Raw genomic sequence first — 19401 nt, forward strand, 5'->3', positions numbered from 1 at the left:
CAGCGGTTTGCACCTTGTGGTAAACTCTCTGTTTTTACATTCATGAAGGCATCTCTCGATTGTAGACTTTGACAATGTTACGCCTACCTCCTTGAGAGTGTTCTTGACCTAGACCTAGATGTTGGGATGGTTTTTTTTCCACCAAGGAAAAAATTCTGCAGTCATCCACTTTAGGTGTCTTCTGTGGCCAAAAGTATCACTTATTGCAGGTTTAAGAAAATGCAATAAATGTAACACATCTGCCATGAACTGCTTGTATGCATGATATGAGAGAATTACAGTGACTAAACCTGAGTGTTAACACCAATGATTATGATCTGCAAAGTCAAAAATGGTGGAATTATGTTTATGTCTGGACATATGTATCCTAAAAATATAGTGCTGAAAGAATACAACTTTCATTTAAAGTTGCTCTTGTAATGAAATTGGTTCAGAGAATTAAATGTGATGTTTCATTTCAACGGTTTCAAACACCTGAGGAAAAAGGTGTAAAATTAAGTTAAAGGAAATGGCAAATATCTACTGGAAAGATGTTATTACAGCATTCACACTGCAGAGAGCGAAACCAAAAATGGGTACTGAAGTTATAAAAATTAGAAAAATAGCTATTCTAGCAGTTCTAGTAGCCTCCATGTCAACTCCTGTACAAGACTCTCACACTTACTTAATTTTCCCATTTAACCATTTTTATGGTAATACTGCTGTAATGCAACGTTTAATTATATCATACGGTACAATAGTGGCCTCTAACTTTAAGAATGAAATGTTTATTTAAATGCAACTCTTTGATTTATTTAATGCTTTTAAAGTGCAAGAAATATATATATATATATATATATATATATATATATATATATATATATATATATATATATACATATATATATATATATATATATATATATATATATATATATATATATACACACATATATATATATATATATATATATATATATATATACACATATATATAAACATATATATATATATATATATATATATATATAGACACATACACACACATATATATGCACATATATATATGCACACACATACATATATATATACACATACATACATACATATATATATATATACACACACACACACACACACATATATATATATATATATAAAGAAGAAATAAACCAAGGTACCTTACGTAGTTTTTTTGTCAGAAAATATTTCTTTTTGCATAAATGCCGGTTTAAAACATTGATCACACTTTGCTTTACAGGGCAATGATCTTTTGTATACATGTAAACATTTTGTATGACATTACACTTCACTTTCTAATAAAACCAAACTCAAATCGGCCATGCAGCAGCTTAAGCAGCTGCACTCTATCCTGCTTGTTGTTGTCAGAATTTCCCAAATTATTCCTGAAATTTATACTTTCAAGTTATCAAAATGATGAATGTAGCAGTAAGAGGCCTCTAAATCTATTTGTAGTTGACAGTGGGCGACAAATAGTCTATATAATTGCTAGATAAAAAGTACTTCATGCTCATTTCCACTGTACAAAATGTTTGAACGTTTGGAGCCAGCAGTACTTAAAACATTTAGCAACAAGCTGTTTAAAAACTTTGCCAACGTACAACAACATACAGTATTATTAACACACACACACACATACACACTGTTGATTTTTTTACACAAAATATTTAAGACAGCTAAGTTTTTCATTCTTAACCAACCAATGTTTATAGAACACCTGGAGATTATTGTCCAGATTTTATCCAGACATTTCATGAAAAGATAACAGTGTTGGTTTGACAGTAACCAAAGTGCATCATTTTCCACTATCCACTGACATTCACACATTTCAAGATAAAAAAATAGATGCAGTAATATAAAGAGACACCTTTTCTGAGACAGAGACAAAAAGAACTACACAGATGTAAAATGATGCAGTTGATCACAATGCCAGAGTTGAAAAAATCATGAAATTTGTGAAAAATTGACAAAAAACTGATTCTGTCGATTTTAAAGCTTAATTGCAGTTTCTGTGTCATTCTCCCACTTGCACGCACAGAGTCAATACTAGTGTGTCTGCCCTGTCAAATACAGAGGTGGGAGTGGGGTGACTTAATGACCAAAAACCCCCTCTGGTGGGAGGTTTGAACCACAATTATGAGTATGATACAATCATGTATACAGTTATGATACAATCATGTATTCACCTGCTGAATGAGGATTTTACGTGCGCTGACGATTGTGCCATGCTGTTAGCTGATAGATAAACATACAATGAGTGCAACAGAAGAAACTTTGAGTCATCAGTCACTAAAATCCACCAAAGCTCAGGAGCGGAAACATTTACTTTTACACACACACACACACACACACATATATATATATATATATACATATATATATATATATATATATATAATAGTTTGACTTTTGTTTTTTTTTAATTCAACGTTTTTGCAGCTGCCACTGGCTTAAAATGTAATAAATCCATAAAAATTATCTAGACACCTATCATGAGTTGTTTTACTTGATCAACTCCAATACCAGGCTGGTCTTTTCATTAAAACTGTTTATACTGTCTGATGTGTTTTTATTGATAAAATACAAGATTTCAACATATTAATAATGATCTATCATGCATGTATTCATGAATAAATTATTTGAGTGCATGACCGTGGTGTAACCCACCGTAGGAAAACAAGGCCTCATCCTTTCCCAAAAGAAATTTTAAATGTATTTCTGTAAATAATCCCTGCACACCACAGTTTAGGTTCTATCATGGGCTTTAGAAAGTTTTTACCGATTTGTCTTTATAGGTAGTAGCTAACCAAATGCAGTAAACTGTGAATTTGTCAGAACACCAGAATTACAGATTTATATTTTGGTATAATTTAGTATTTGTAGTTTGTGCTTTTTTCAGATTCTTCTCTCTGCTTCTGGTGTCTGCTTACTGGAAACTTTAAGATTTTATCAGTGATTTTATATGTATTTTAGTATTTCTGTATGTCCCAACATTAAATGTTTTCAGGCTTGTTTAACTGCCTACACTGTGATTATTCATTTGAAAAAAGGCTTAGTTGAGGGCAACTTACTTTTCTTACATTTTAGAATTGATTGTGTTTTCCTTTAAAATACCACTGAGCTAACAGGACTTGTTGAAACTTTTTTTTAGTACATATTGCACATTTTACAAAATAGCACAGTTCAATTCAAGCCTGATTCCCAAACACCTTGTGACACGTGCATGCAGCTGCCCAAGAATAGGCTTAATACCAAATAAAAGTCTGAGGTTTGAGAACCAGTGAGTGCAGTATTGGAAACACACTGTGGAGCCACATCTCAACTAATGACAAAGAAAGTAGAATTCCTCTGAGTTTTTGAAGAAACTATTTTCTTTTTTTTTTTTTTTGGGGGGGGGGGTGTAGAACTGTTCACCACATCTTAACTCACTGTTTCTGCAGTACTAATATCCACTGGGAGATGTGTCCTGGCAGCTGCACAGTCCATGTGACAGGGGAAATGCTGTTTGGCTTGCAAATGTCCCTGCTTACACTCTGTTTTATATGCAGGAATGGTAACGCTGGATTTTGGGATAATAAAGGTTTGGATTAGAGCCTTTTATACGACCTCGTTCCTGCCTTTGCTCCCTGGGCTAGGAAAGCAAATGGAGGCATGTCTTTCTTTTTCTCCCTTTCAAATGTCACTATTACAACAGACAGTCCTGACTCCTCCGTCGTCGTTTAATGCCCACTTCACCATTCATGCCGCTCGTCACACTCTCATCCCGCCTCTTCTTGGTCTTCTCAATCTGTGTAAAAGACACAGTGTTTCAGATGAAGCTCGAATGAAAACTATTAAGATAAGTCTGAGGTAAACTGATAAGGTAAGTCCTCAGACTGATGAAAATTACTCTGAAATCCCCTGAAATCATGGACTCTGCATGTCCTATGAAACTGTGCATTTCATGAGCATATGCCTCCGTGTACATCAACTGATAAGTAACAGTTAAAGTTCAACCAAATTCACTTAATACCTTGAAAACCAACTAAATTTAGATTGGTCATTTATATTATGAGGTTGTTTTAGTAACATGCTGTGTTGTTGCCTTTCTTCTCTGGATTTATTTTCTTCTTTTTAACAAAGAGGAGCATCAACATTTTAGGTGAGAAAATCAACAAATCCATCAGTGAACACTAGAGGTCAGTAGTATACTACGAAGGAAAGCACAATGATAGCAGGACAGTGCAGCAGGGCAGTTTACTATCAAAATGTAACAGAAAGCTTTGAAAACAATAATTGAATCAGCTACATAAATGTAGTATATTTGAAAGAAGAAGTCCTTTCATGAATATCAAAGAAACTGAAGGTATCTCCTTCAATGCATCAGTAATTCTCATCATGATACCCAAAATGGCTGATGAATAGTTAAATATCAATATACACATAAACATATTAGTCAAATATATTTAAAATTTGGTGAATGGATTATATAGAGCTGGACGAATATGACAACAGAAGCTAAAAAAAAAATCCCCATCCTGGTAAATCAACTAATTATCAAGGATTTGATGGGAGTTGGATACATGTAAAAAGCCCCCCAAAAAGTCTCCAATTCCAATTTCCAGAGCTGTGAAATACGAAACAGAAAATCCCTCATAATTCACATTGTTATGTATGACATTAAACTGTGTCCACCTCATAATTTCCCTCAGCCATTTATGGTTTGACCTCTACTTGCCTAAGTATAAATGAATGCAGTGGACGTTGATCTTGAAATTATTGGAAAGTGATGACAATTTTTCAAAAAAAAATACCAATAAACAAAACAGTAACAAAACACTTTCTCAAAAGACCAAAAATAAGTAACTATATAAATCCCATGCTGCATTTGCGTGTGTGGTGTGTGTGGTAAGATAGGAGAGCCAAATGTTAGTACTAATGACTATAATTGTTTCTTCAAATTTAAATGAATATCAAAACTTAATTCACTTAGTTAGAGAAAAGAAAGAAAAAGAAAAGAGGAGAAAACAAACACTAGTCAGGCCGATTGTTTGTCTACATTCAGCCAAGAGCAGTGAGTTTACAGACCTTGGCGTCCCGTTCTGCGAATTTCTGGAACATGTTGGCGTAGGTCCTCTTGTCCTGTTCATGATGTTCCTTAATCTTGCTCTGGCAGATGGAAATCTGAGCACGAGCTGCCCGATTTAAGGGGTTGACTTGAAGCACTTGCTGAAAGTCTGCCATGGCCAGGCTGAACTCGTTGCGGTGGAGACGTGCTTCCCCACGACGATACAAAGCCTTCTCATTGCTCTCATCAAGCTCAATCACCTTATACATACACACACGCACGCACACACACACACACACACACAGAGTAATTAGTTAATAATACATCCAGAGGAGCAGCAGCTACAGAGAGACACGGTTAGGAGATTAAACGGTGTTTAAATATGGACTGTCATCAGGATCGCGCAGCTCACCTTGTTGCAGTTCTCCACTACTTGTGAGAACTCTTTTATCCGCAGGAAACACAGCGCCAAATTGAGGTGGGCCGTCAACATAAAGTCTTTTATCTTCTTCTGCTTCTCTATCCCAGTACCACACTCCATCTCTAGCCAGGAAACAATGCGCTGGTACTGGATGACCGCCTGCAAGTACCGCCCTGCCTAATACAGGAAGATAATAAGAACTTAGAAAGATGGAAACAAGAGGAATAATCATTTTTTAAGATAAAAGACCAGCACGGGGACTGTACCTTAAAATACTGATTGCCTTTATGCTTCACTCCAGCAGCCAAATCCAGCTTTTCATTCAAGTCCATTTCCCAGGATTCTTTAGCCTTGTGGATACACAGTTAGAATCACAGAACGTGATTAAGCACCGGTTTTTATGTTTTAGGTAGTCGGCTGAAATTATCCATCTCCTACATGTAGGAGTTAAATTTTGTTTTTGTCTTAAATTGATCTATCCAAAATAACACACATGTATTGATCTCCGTTCTAGTCTAATGTAATTTAAAATTTGGCTGTTTAAAATATAAATTATATTCATTCACCCTTTGAAAGTTCTTGAGGGTAACTTCGTATACAATGTCATTGTCTGGTCCAATTTTGTACTCCGGTTTACCTTCGCTTCCAAAGCCATACCTGTAAAAGAAAAAAAGAAACATGACGGATCATGAGCCCATTGACAGTACTCTTCATAAGAACAAGAACAATTAGAAACAAAAATGACAGCTAAACCTTTATTTTGGAACACTTGAGGTCTACGTGACAAGCAGCCAAAGTGGATGTCCGCAGTCAACTCAAGCTATTTGACATTTAAGTTACAGGGTAGGAAATCCCGTCTGTGACCAGATTTGAAACCTGACATTTGTGAAAACTCCCCACATGTTACACTCGTCAAAATTTATACATTTTTTACCAGTATTCCAGGCACTTGATCAAAATGCAATGACGTAAAGGAACACGCTTTCACTGCTTTCGGGAATGCAGTTGGTGAGGAATTTTTGGAAGGATTACTGGAAAGAAGTTCATCACACAATATGGTTTCAACAAATCTCCCTTTAGAAGCTATTAATTATGAATCTATGGATTTTAATAAAAAGCAGAGCTGCCATGTACCTATTGACATGTGTATTTTGTAACCAAAGAGGCTGATAGCTCTCAAGTGAAAAAAAATAAATAAATTAAAAAATAAAAAACCATCTATAGGCAAATGGATAAAGGAGATGGTATCTTTTATGGCATTAGAAAAAATAACATATTTAATTTGAAATAAATAAGATGCATGTGAGGGCGTGTGGGACACTTTTTATAATAGAAGATGTACTGCAGGACTTAAATTGGAGAAAGGTTTTCCCATTGAGATAAATGGGGATTTTTGTCATTGAAGTTAAAGAAAAGTTATGAATATAGTTTTTCATAGTTTCTTTTTTTTGTCTGTCCTTATTTTTTCCTTCAGGTTTGTTTGTTTTTGTGTTAGTTGACTTTTTGCTGCCATGAACTGTTACTGTGCTATAAATTCCTAGTTCTTATCACCTTGATTTGCTTTTGCCTGAGGGAATGAAGGGGAGGGTTGGTGTAGGCGGGGTTAAGGGATTGATATGATGTGGTTTGGGCAGTACAATGTGTTCTATTTCTTCTTATAATTCTTCCAAATATCTGTCTATTTTATTTCTGTTCAGATATTTTTCTAATTAGCGGAAAAGTATGATGTGGTTTTGACTGTACTACATTTAATCTATTTATTATTTGTTCCTCTTTTTGTCTATGTTATTTATTTTTTAAATAAAATTCTAAAAAAAAAGAAAAAAAAATCCCCACAAACAGAATTACTGGAATGGAGAGCTGGGTTAAGTTACAAAAGAACAACAACTGAATGTGCTGTTTGTGTGATCAAACCATTTTGAGGTACTTGTACTTTACTTCAGTATATCCAGTTTCTGCTCCTGTATACTTCTAATCAACTACATGTCAGAGGTAAATATTGTACTTTTTGACTCCACCACATTTATGGGACAGCTATAGTTACTAGTTACTTTACAGGTAAGAGATAATCCTATAAAATACAATAAATTAAACCAGTAATTCCCAACATTTTTGACTTGTGACGCCTTACAAAAAAGCGGTGCCTGTTCTGGGAACCTATGAGTTATTAGCACCAAAGAGACATTTCTCCTCAAAGCTTCTCAGATGGATTAATTTGAATAACTGTACAAGGCCCAAAGAGGTAAAATTATCCAATATTTCATTAAAAAACAAAAATTCCAAAAAATAAATCTAGATTTTTGTGCCCCTTGGTTTTTTATTTTTCCCTAGCCGTTCAATCATCACATGACTGCCAAATTTATTTTTTGAGCCTTTGCTGCTTCAGTAAAGGATCTGAGTGCTTCTTCCACCCCATATCAGACAAACAAGGAGATAAGAAAGACTGCATATTAAATAGTGAAATAATTATAATCATTATCTGAAAGAAATCATACATTAAGTACCATGGAATAAAAAGAGAACATAACTGTATTTTGGCTTAAAAGGTGTAATGAACGACCACAGGACACAGCATGAGAAGCTAGCAGAGATAATTATCAATCTAATCTCGCATAAACACTGGCTCACTTTAAGTGCAATGAGAGTGACAAGGATCACACTTTAAGATTTTTTATAACTTACTTTGGTTTTAAATAAAGTAAGCAGCACTCTCCTCTCTGCATCTTGTCCATAGCTCGGTCCACTCCCAGAGGAATGCCTTTATCTTCAGCCTCACCAACAATAAAGTTAACATCCCTGCAGTCAAACAGTCTACCACCACAGCTCCCCTCCAGGTGCACTGTGGGATACATGACTCAAATTATGCCACAATTTAACCTCTGATGTAACCGTTTACTGAGTTGGTTATTTGACAAAACTGACAATATCAATATTTATCCTTGAAGCAAAGAATGTTGTTACCGTCAACACGTGCTCCATCGTTGGGATTAGTGTAACCGTCCCCTTTGACCTTTATTCTTCTTATGATGCCGCTGTCATTTGTAAGAATTTCTCCTTCGAACTTGAGTAGCTCCATCTGTTTTGTTGTAAACATTTATTTAATCATTGTGCTGCACAAATAGTGATATGAAGCAGAACACAAAATTACAGCTCTGCAGAAGTTGGTGTATGGTGTTACAGTAAGTAGGTGTGGGAAGAAAAAAAAAAAAAAAAACAAGTAGGAGTTATCACATAAGTCATGAAAATAAAAAAGAAGAAATATGACTATTGAAGATACAATACAGGTAGACCATGCAGTCAGACACATACACATACACGTATATACTTCATACCTCTAATACGACAAGACAAATATAATGGATTAGTCAGCTAAGATAATTAAGATCCCTCTCAGCAACGTAACCACTAAACATCCATTTAATTCCTTTTATTTCCCTTTATGTTGCTTTAAAGTTGGAAAAATCCTCTTATTCCACTCTGACAGTGTGTACTTTGTTTGTAAATATAATGTTACAACCCATTGCAACCCTAAGCTATATGATATTTTCACTGAGAGAAATATTGAAACCCAAGACTGTGTTTTTTATGGCTGGGCCATTCAATCAAATGGACACATTTTTTGATGTCTTGTGCATCATTTTATACACATATTCCCCAAAATTCGGCCTGGCATATTAGGCTGCATGAGTTTGTAATGGCTATAATGACAGCGTGAAGCTTCTCAAATCCCAAATGTTCATATACTGCTTACAAATGCTAAATAGGGGGACTTAAGTAAAGTCTTGCCAAAATTCAAAACCTCTGTTAAAAAATAAATAAATAATCTGACCATGTCTGCTTGTGTAGCACGTGATGAACAATCGCATTTAAAGTCAACGCTAACCACCAGATTATACAACACTTGGTAACATCTGACACAGTTAAGAGTATTGTTGGCAATCCTTTAGTGGGAGAATTGACAAATTTTTTTTACAGGGGTTAGAATATTCAATTTTATGACTAAAATGAGTTTAATGGGGGGTAACTCATAAAGCCGAGCAGTCGGCGAAATGTCTTGATTTTTCCCAGAACTGAATTATAATTGTTGATTGTAGAAGACTGAGAAAGCCAGAGCTGTATCCCCACTGAGCTCCAAACAGATTGGTAAGACTGGCAACTGGACTACGCTGGCTGTTTGACTGAGAGGGACTAAAATAGACAAACCAGTTAATTTTATGACCAGAAAGCTCCATCTGCAGAGACTGACAAATGCACCTAAATGATCTGAGTCCCCCCGGTGTGATGCAGAATTAACAGCGGCACAAATGGCAGCACTGACGTGGCACACCTACCTCAAACACGACTGTGGAGCTTGGAGGAATTTTGTCAGGATTTCCGGCAGGTCCGTAAGCATACTCTGGTTTACACAGTAACATACATACTTCACCTCTCTGCATGGACAACACACCAATGTCCCAGGCCTTCAGGACTTGTCCTGTGCATGGATAAAGCAAATAAAAATTTAAAAGAAAAACAATGAGAAGAGATATTACTGGTTCATTAAACTGGGTCAAAATAACCTTTAATATACAAGTCTAATGATGACAATTTAAAGGAATAGTGCCACTATTTGCATTCTTGTGGAGAGTTAGATGTGAGGATCGATGCCTCTCTCATATCTCTCTGGTAAATATGAAGCTGTAGCCAACAGTCAGGTAGCTTGGCTTAGCATGAAGAGTGGAAATGGGGAAAAAGCTAGCCTGGCTCTGTCCAGACAGCGGCGTTTTCAGCAACAACAATAAACACTTTTGACTCCAATGTGGTCAGAAAACATATAATCTAGTTCTGACTGAGCATAACCCAACGCTTAGATGAGAAGATCATGTGTGTTTGTTAAATATAAGGTTACGGCTAGCAGCCGCTTAGCTTAGCCTAGCCTAGCCTAGCATAATGACTGAAAATGGTAAAACAAGAGCCTGGCTCTCTCCGAAGGTAACAAAGTCTGCCTAAGAGCACCCCTAAATCTCATTTAATTTAACACATTATTATCATTACAATACCAAAGCAAAAGAATGACTTGGGCGCTCCCAGCTGACACAAAACCACAAAACCCTCCGAAAAACCACAAATTAGCATTTTAACAATTAAGCCAAACTAAATGTATCCTTGGGATCAACATTCTCATGTAATTCTTGACAAAAGAGCAAATAAGCGCATTTCCCGAAATGTTAAGTTATTCCTAACGCACCATCAGCACCATAAACCTAACGCACCATCAGGTTTAATAGTAATGAATAAAGTCACTTACCCTTGCCCACATTGAAGCAAAAAGGTTCTTTGCGATCTCGACTGCAGTCAAACTTCTTCCCTGTGAGCAGCTTTCCAGTGTAGTGGACAGTCACTCTGTCCCCAATCATTGGTCGGTCTCCATCTAACCCCGGACGCTTAACAACCTGCAGAAAGAAAAACAATGTTCCAGTTTAACTAAGATCCCTTTTTGACGGAGAAAATAAAAGAAATAGGAGTTGGTAGATCTGGAAAGAACAGAATTATGACCGTGCCTTACGGTGGGACACTGAGTCCTACGTGTGCCTGAATGCCTACAATAAAACGTTAAAATTCAAAGCTATGACAATAAATACCTTGATAACTCCTTGGTCTTTATTGGATGTTACATCAACGCCCTTTGCAGCAAACACAGCTGTGACTGACTGGCCGTCCATTGGCAAATCCCGATCAGTGGTCATTTTTGCGTGTTGGCATCACACAGTAACACTGCAAAAAATATGAACACACATCTACGTGTCAGCAATCGAAGCACCATAAAAATAAATGTCCTCACGTCTCATGTTTTCACTTTGGGAAACTTTTGGGATGAAAAAGGCACATGAAATTAATTTAATTTGTGGAGCTGTCCTGGAAAATCACGATCTCAGACAAAAATATCAATACAAGATCTCCAAAATCCGCCCAGTAAATATGACTTTTTCTTCACATTATATAACTTGCTTCTATTTAAGGACACATGTTCTAAATCCATGAACTATACTGAAGATATATTTCCAGTTTTGCTGCAAAGGCCACAATAACATTGATCCCATTTGTATGAGGAACATTACTTTGCACTGCAGTTGTGATATTACTGAACTAAACTCACACCTTGTTTGATCCCCCAAAGATGAAGTAATTATATAACTATGAATCTATGTTAAAGCCAGCAGCTAGTTGCTTACTTGTCATTTTATTGTTTAATGTGCTATATTCACGGATGTTCGGTATGTTCAAGACTATTTATGTCCCTGTGACAATCTAAAAATGAAATCTGGATGTTTTATGGACCAAATTAAATCTGCAGTACAGCAGAACCTCATTTAAATATCTTCACTGTTAATTCTGTGATGAGCATTTCAACATTAGTCTTCTTTGTGAAAGCCTCATGTGCACAGGAAAGCGTGGGCTTGACTACACTCACACACTCTGTACTTATAAAGCTGCATCATCCCAAGTAGATCATCTTTATTTCTCTCAGTATCTGTGATGACGCAGGTGAAAATCTTGAATTTGATCATGTCTCTTCAATTCAGTGGAGATACACTGATATAATATCATAATATGAGGCTACATATTGTCTGGTTTTGTCTCGTCATGTTGTAATAATACAGACAGGTGACAAATTCAAGGAAAAACCAACATAAAGTGTCTTAGTAAGGCCTTGGTCCACCACGTGCCTCCAGAACAGCTTAAATGCGCCTTGGCATTGATTCTCCAAGTCTCTGGAACTCTACTGGAGGGATGAACACCACTCTTCCAAACGATGTTTCCTCATTTGGTGTTTCGATGGTGGTGGTTGCGAGTGTTGTCTACTCTAACACGTCGGTCTAAAATCTCCCGCAAGTGTTCAACTGGGTTGAGCTCTTGTGACTGCGAAGGTCAAAGAATATGATTCACATCATCTTCATACTCATCAAACCCTTCAGTGGAAGCGGAAGAGACCACTCCCATCAGGATAGAGATGTTTCATCATTGGATAAAAGTGATCACTTAGAACAACTTTGTATATATTTGCAGTGACCCTTCCGTCTAAGGGAACAAGTGGACCCAAACCATGCCAACAAAATGCCCCCCACAGCACAACAGAGCCACCTGATCCCCTCACGGTAGGGGTCAAGCATTCAGGCCTGTACCTTTTCCCGGTGTACGCAACACATGCACTCCCCCACTTTTCGAGAATACGCTGAAGGACAACTCATCTGACCAGATCACTTTTTTCCACTTCTCTGTAGACCAGTGCCTATGGTTTTTGCACCACTGAACTCTCAAATGTGCATTCATCTTTGAAATTAGGGAAGAATGCACTGCAACCTTACTATGATATCCCTCTCTGTGTAATTGTCGACGGGCTGTTTTTGCTGACACATCTGATCACGTCCTGTTTTGACATTCTCAGTCACCTAAGGAAGAGTTGCTCTGCTGTTTTTCCTTACATATCACACTAATGCACAAGCATCTCGGTCATCAAATGTGCGCCGTTTCCATCCCTATTTACTATTGTCTTTCCGTTAGATCTAAATGCAGATGTCACTTTAGTCACCATTTCTATTGAAACACTAGCCAGGTGATGAGTCTTTGTGAGTGAAGCTCCTGCCACCTGTGCCCCAAGAATTAACCCTCTTTCCAAGTCACTTACATCTTTTCCTCTTGCCATCTTGATACGAAATCAAATTCAGCTGGCCCTCTCAGCATTTGTATACATGCCATAGAGCATGGCTGCATGTTAATTGCTCAATTGTACCATGCAGTGCACCTGTGTGGAAGCATCTGCATTCGTTCTCCACTCATTTATTCAGGTTTTTCCTTGAATTTGTCACCAGTCTGTAGTTTAAATGTTGTAGCTACTGGGTCTTACAGCCTGTGTTACTGTAAATTAATGCAGTTTTTAAACAGTATTTGGCCTCTACATACGCATGGCCATCATGTCTACATTACTAATGGTCCTTTGCCACAATTTTCTTCTTACAGTAGCACCAATTGTCTACTGTACTACCAACCCAAAAACTGTATATAATCACCTTATCGACAAAAAATTAGCCCTCTCACAGAAATATTATCAGAAACATAATTCTTATTCTTCTCTTTTCTCTGTCTTTAAAACAATGCCATAAAAAAATGTTTTAAAAATATTGTAGACAGATAAAGTACATAGATCTGACCAGGCATTTTCATGCCAGTTTTTGGCACTTGACAGTTTCAATATTTGGTGCTAGTACAGACACATACCCTAGTTCAACACCCAGCCTTACAGACATTCAGACAGATAGGTATATAGACTCAAACTGACATTGCTCAATTTAGTGCTAATATGATACAATTGATATTCCTTACTTTGAGAAATTTAAAACCTCTTTTTCACAAAAGAAGCCAAACTTCTAATGTTAGAGGATATTTCTGGTATTTCTAAACCTGGATCCTGTTTTCCCATTTTTTCGGCTCTGAATGGTTAATAGGGACAAAAACGTTTGGAATCTGTCCAATATTGAGCGAGAATGTGAAACGGCTGCATTGTAATCAGAAGTGGCTTCTGTCTGCATCAACGTACTCCCTCTAAAAGTGTTTTTTTTTTTTGCCACTGACAGTTTCAGATTATTATTATACGTGTCTGACAACATTATGGAAAGAATTCCTACAGACATAGACGTTTTTGTTTATGTTTCGCTTCTTCCGGTCTCTTTTTAACATCATTTCAGTTCATGTATTATTTGCACAGGGGGGCATGTTTTCTGATCTTTATAAAAGGAGATGGTCATATCATTCTCGCTCAAGATTGGACCCAGGTTTAAAAATACTGGAATTATCCTTTAAATGTTTCATGTTATTTTATTTTTCTGATGTTATTTAGTTCAAAGAACAGGTAAACAAGATTACGAATCATATACAATGGTATATGATATAGTAGGGCTATGTATCATTTTAAATTTTTCAGTACTATTGCTGATACCATCCTCGATGTTCTCTTTCAATAGAAAATAACTTACTTTGAGAAGTATAAACATGATTTTGGACAAAAGCCAAAGTTCTCAAGTTTGAATAAAAAATGTCTCAAAGTGGCAAAATTTTGAATCAAATAGGATAGGATTATCTGATCAAAGAATACGTAAACATGATTACAAATCTGACAAGACATTCAATGACAGCTTGACAGTTTTCAATACTCCATGCAGACAGACAGAGAGACAGACAGATCGAGGCTGTGTAACTGTCTTCATTTTAGCTGCCTTCGTCTCAAACATCCATGTGGCAAAAAAAACTTCAACAGCAGTTTTGCCGGAGCAACTAAACTGTTACGACCTATTGATGTTACAGCTGCAAAAACTGGCTTCTCTCATCACAGCAGCAATCGCTGTCGACACACAACGTTGCTGCCTCAATAAATGTGGCTGCAAGCATTTTCAGTCTACCCTGGCACAATAATCTTGACAATGTTTGCAGCCAATGAAAAAAGCTAGTTAGCTATGTTAAGCATGTTGGCAAATGTTATTTGGTGATTATTATCGCATGCAACAGCTGAGACGTTAACACTTGCTCACATAGCATCAGATCACAGCTGTTCTGGGACCATGTCAGGATGTAACTAATGTTAGCCCCGAGTTTTGAAGTAATGGTAACAAATTTAAAATTTAAAATGAGACATTAGATGTTAGGCAGACCAACAAGGGTTTTGCGCTTAACTTCATTAGGTTTAGAAGTAAAGCGTTTCGAGCCCAAACTGGCTCTTCATCAGGTACAGAGGTATTAAACCACTTTGGGTCAGAAATGTTGTACTTTTTCTAAATGTAATAAAGATTAAAGTTTATAAAAGGGGCATTCTACAGTGTTGAAAGTCTTTGGGAAACAAAGGTCACCGTACAGTTTCTGGACTCTGCACCCGGTAAAAAAAGATATGTGTTTTGCACACTGACCAACAAGATACCTTCATTTCAAAATTATATATTGCAAGCAAGAAAATGATGCAAGTTCCTGCTTTAATTGTTGGTCACATGCTGGTAAGTCACCAGTGAACAAGATTTATATAAAAGCTATGTTTGTTTTTGCAAGCAGAACTATTTAAATAAAGATAAGAGATTATCTCACTGGTGTCGCAGGCAAAAATTTTATGACCTCACACCTTCACTCTCACCTATTGATCCAGCTCCCTGCACTGGACATGATGTGGCATTAGCCCAGGTTTAAGTACAGTAGTACATAGACTTTCCCTGTTCTATTTCTCTCTTTAAAAACATTTTTAAAATCATATTTAATATGGAAACCTGAGTATAATCGTATTCACATGTACTGCGAAGGCTAGACAGTAATGTGAGGGTGAGGACAGGTTATGGCAGGCACTGTTCAGACAGCCGTCTTGTGGCCACTTCACAGTTCCACAGAGATGGTTTAAGGCCATGAACTTTGCTCAAGGGCCGTGCGTTTTGACAGAGAGGAACGGCAGCGCTCATTGCCTGCTTCGTTTTTCAAGATGTTTCCATCAGTTGTCCTGTTGATGATAATGTGCAAATAGAAGGACATTCTGCCGTGGTGATTAGGTTCTTCAGGAGCCTGTAAGTGTGAATATTAAGCAACAGGGCTCTGCCTTAGATGCATCATTTTGGCAATGAGATCATATTGAATATTGATGAAGAAATAGATTTTAACTCATTTTCTCAGAGTGGGCGAGATCTCGGGAAGAGTAAGAGCTCAAGCCATGGCACTACTCATGTGCCTCAACCAATGGGGTAAAACCGTGAATATCTATCTTACTGATATCTGGATATTTTATTCTGCTTCTGTAATTCTGTCACTCACAAAGACCAAGTGTTCGCTCAGTGTACTCTTAAACACAAGTCAGCAGAAAATGTCCGTCTCTTCTGTAGCTGCACCTTGTCCTGTGTCTTTTAAATTTCATGGATTTCATTTAAGATGTAATTCGTTGCGCGTGTGTGTTTGTGTGTGTGTGTGTGTGTCTGAACACAATGTTCCTTCTATTCACAGTACCCTGCTGGCAAAGCCTGATGGTGCTCACCAACCTGACCCCCTCACGTACAACCCAGCTTCAATTTTTGGATGAAAACAAGCAGATTTTTATTAGGCAAAGTCACCATACATTTACATTAACACGATTTAAATTCAAATAAGATAAGTGGAGTCATATTGTGATAAATTGTCATCATTAATAAAGTCACATAAGTGAAAGTTATTCATTCCATCAATTTTGTCATTTAATTTTTTGCTCTTTCTTAATGAAAAATGTGGGCTATTTATTTATTAAAGATTAAGCAGGGGAACCAGCTGCAAATAGTTACGACACAGATAAGATGCATGTAGGCTACATGTACCTAAACTCAGATAACCTGTGGAGGAATGCATGAACAGAACACAGTGAGGCAAAGACCATGTCCACGGACAAACCAAATTTATCTTTAGAATCCTCACATCCGTACTCTGCTGCTGATTCATATGTGAACATGTGAGCTCACACTGTGCATGACAATCCCCATAGACTGACACACTGAAGCAGAGCATTATCTGAAACCGGGGAGTCTTTTTTAACCTAAAAAATACATTGCGCGACATCAAGAGGGATGCAGGAAAAGCTTATAAAGTTGCTTTTATGGGGCATCCCCTCCTTGAAATGCTGCTACCGCGGAAAAGCTGTGTGCTTGTACATACTTGAAATACATGAAGTGACTGTGCAAACCCTTGAATTTGCAACAAGAGCCGGTCACCCTTTACACTTCATGTTGATGTATTGGGGCAAGAAGTTATTTGCTGTCATTAAATATCTCCCTGAAGCAGTCTGATTCATCTATGGGAGTTTGCGTCAACCCATGACCACGTCAGTAGGCCAACTCTGCGTCTACGTCACCCCCTCATCTAAATCTAAAATACACATATGATAACACCCATATACTTTAAGTTATTCAGAGGCTACCATTTTCCATCCTGTAATGAACAACTAGGTGCAGAATGAGTAAGAATCAGAGTTAATGGTACTAATTCCAAGAAACAGGGATATACAACCTGTAATTTATGAAGATACACCTAAGCCTTAAGGGATTCTGGATGTAAACTGTTGTCCTCATCCACCTCCACTGAGAACCACAGACAAATGCCACATTCATACACACTCACCTATAAACCATCGCGCCCGCACACACACACACACACACACACACACACACACACACCCACACACACGCACACACACAGGCCCTTATTTTCCAGAGCACTGTGGGATACAGCTGTAACCTCAAATGCCCCCAGATGTATGACAACATTAACGCCCATCCTATAACACCCTAAAAGCCGACAACTTCAGCTGGACGTCTTTAAATTAATAAATTAATCACAAATTGCTTCATCAGACTCGCTTTAACATATTTTTTTTTTTTTGTTTGTTTGTTTTGAAATCCCAGATAAAGGGTAAATCTTCATGATGTATAACAAGTGTCCCTTTAACTCGGCCGGGCGTGAACAGAAAGCGCCAGAAAGCCGGGTAAGCCCCGTGTCTTCATTAACTCCTTCATTAAGTCTTAGAGCAGCAGAACAGAGAGGGAGCATCACTTACATTTCCGTGTGCGCCGTTTCTTTATTTCTCCCTCGAAACGGCCGGTGACCAGCTGCAGTTTCACTCGGTAGATTTCTGACCGCGTCTATTGCTCCTAATTCGAGCCCGCCCCTCTCATCTCATATCCAGGGTACTAAATGTTCTGCCCATGTGCTCGGTTAGCCCATGTAGCGCTGTTTTTTTTTTTGTTGTTGTTGTTGGTTTTTTTTTTTTTTTTTTTTGGTCTCTTTTCTCTCCCCCCCACCCCCCCGCACCTTTATCCCTCTCCTCTCTAAACGTGCCGGTGTAGGAGCCGCATGGAGCCCAGACTTCAAAATGAGACTGTTGAGGGAGCGAGGCAGCGACACACACACAGAGAGAGAACCGAAATAAAAAAAAATAAAAAAAAAAAAAGAGAGAGAGAGAGAGGGAGAGAGCGAGAGCGAGCGAGAGTGGAACCGAGTGGAGTAGAGTTGTGGGAGGGCGTTTAGTGTAAAATTAAGGGCAGGTCTTGGAAAGCAGCCACAAAGTAACACAATGTTCCGGCTGTACTGTAGCTGTGCCGCTGCCGCTGCTGATGAGAACACTGTGTTCCAATAGACACCCTGACCTGTAACCCGTTCCGTGCCGAGCCAGGCCGGGAACAGCCTGTACCGCAGCAGGCTGTACTCTCCGCTCAGCTGACAACACATATCATCAACACTGCCGCGAAATAGCCCGCCCGCCTCCCGCACGTACTGAATGTGTAAGCACCGAAACAAAGGCACACTTCACTGCCCGATAAGACGTGCGGCGGGACGGATAGCTGTTTCTGTAAGAGACGGTAAAAAAAAAAAAAAAAAAAAAAAAAAAAAATCCCTTTTTTCAAATCTTTGTTTACCGGAAATTTTTTGGGTTTAAGTACAGTTGCTGTAATGTTTCTATAACTTGTGTGAAGGGAGGGATTTCGACAACTGCGGATAAATGTTTACTTTTTATCATGATTTTTATTCTGAGCCTCCCGTCCGGTGGTAATCTTCCTCTATTGTGATTTTTGCTCTGTGGAGACCATTTGTCTTCTTTTCCCAACAACAACCAGTGTTTACACGACTGCGTTTTCAGTGGTGAAGCAATTATTCAACTCTTTTAAGTGAGAGTAGCAACACTATAATGAAAAAATACCTCAAGTAAATGTCACAAGTTTTGACCAAATTCATTGTAAACAAACTCAGTGGTAAAATACATTTAAGGATTTAAAGTTGAAGTACCTACTTGTAATGAGTAATAGACCTGGTTCTGTTGACGTTATTTAATTATTCTTTTTAATTTTGGGAAGTGTTTCACATTACAGTGTGTTTTATGAGCTCTTGTTTTGCAAGTCAAATCTTAATCTGCAAA

At 37.6% G+C, this 19401-nt stretch overlaps 1 protein-coding gene and 1 long non-coding RNA gene across 2 annotated transcripts; one reads left to right on the forward strand and one right to left on the reverse strand.

The window, feature by feature from the left end:
* Positions 1-1645: 1645 nt before the first annotated feature.
* Positions 1646-18259, reverse strand: fkbp5 (FKBP prolyl isomerase 5). The gene is made up of 11 exons (XM_040159063.1): positions 18046-18259; positions 11090-11222; positions 10756-10900; positions 9800-9942; positions 8430-8544; positions 8151-8307; positions 6035-6125; positions 5735-5818; positions 5460-5645; positions 5068-5307; positions 1646-3787 (listed from the first exon to the last, which is right to left on the reverse strand). Exons 2-11 carry the CDS (start codon positions 11192-11194, stop codon positions 3686-3688), a joined length of 1368 nt encoding a protein of 455 aa, XP_040014997.1. The 5' UTR covers positions 11195-11222; positions 18046-18259; the 3' UTR covers positions 1646-3685.
* Positions 15753-16628, forward strand: LOC120807279. The gene is made up of 3 exons (XR_005709799.1): positions 15753-16039; positions 16146-16213; positions 16470-16628. It is a non-coding gene; the product is annotated as an uncharacterized LOC120807279 (long non-coding RNA).
* Positions 18260-19401: the final 1142 nt, after the last annotated feature.

The sequence above is a fragment of the Xiphias gladius genome, chromosome 21 (genome assembly GCF_016859285.1).
Source record: "Xiphias gladius isolate SHS-SW01 ecotype Sanya breed wild chromosome 21, ASM1685928v1, whole genome shotgun sequence".
NCBI classification, from domain to species: Eukaryota; Metazoa; Chordata; class Actinopteri; order Istiophoriformes; family Xiphiidae; genus Xiphias; species Xiphias gladius.

Bases quoted from the DNA above. Each gene is read 5' to 3' on its own strand.
- fkbp5 (XM_040159063.1), bottom strand. From the start codon at position 11,194: ATGACCACTGATCGGGATTTGCCAATGGACGGCCAGTCAGTCACAGCT. The intron at 8,308-8,429 runs GTAACAACATTC...TGTATCCCACAG, and splicing joins CGATGGAGCACGTGTTGACG to TGCACCTGGAGGGGAGCTGT. The intron at 5,308-5,459 runs GTGAGCTGCGCG...TGTATGTATAAG, and splicing joins TAGTGGAGAACTGCAACAAG to GTGATTGAGCTTGATGAGAG.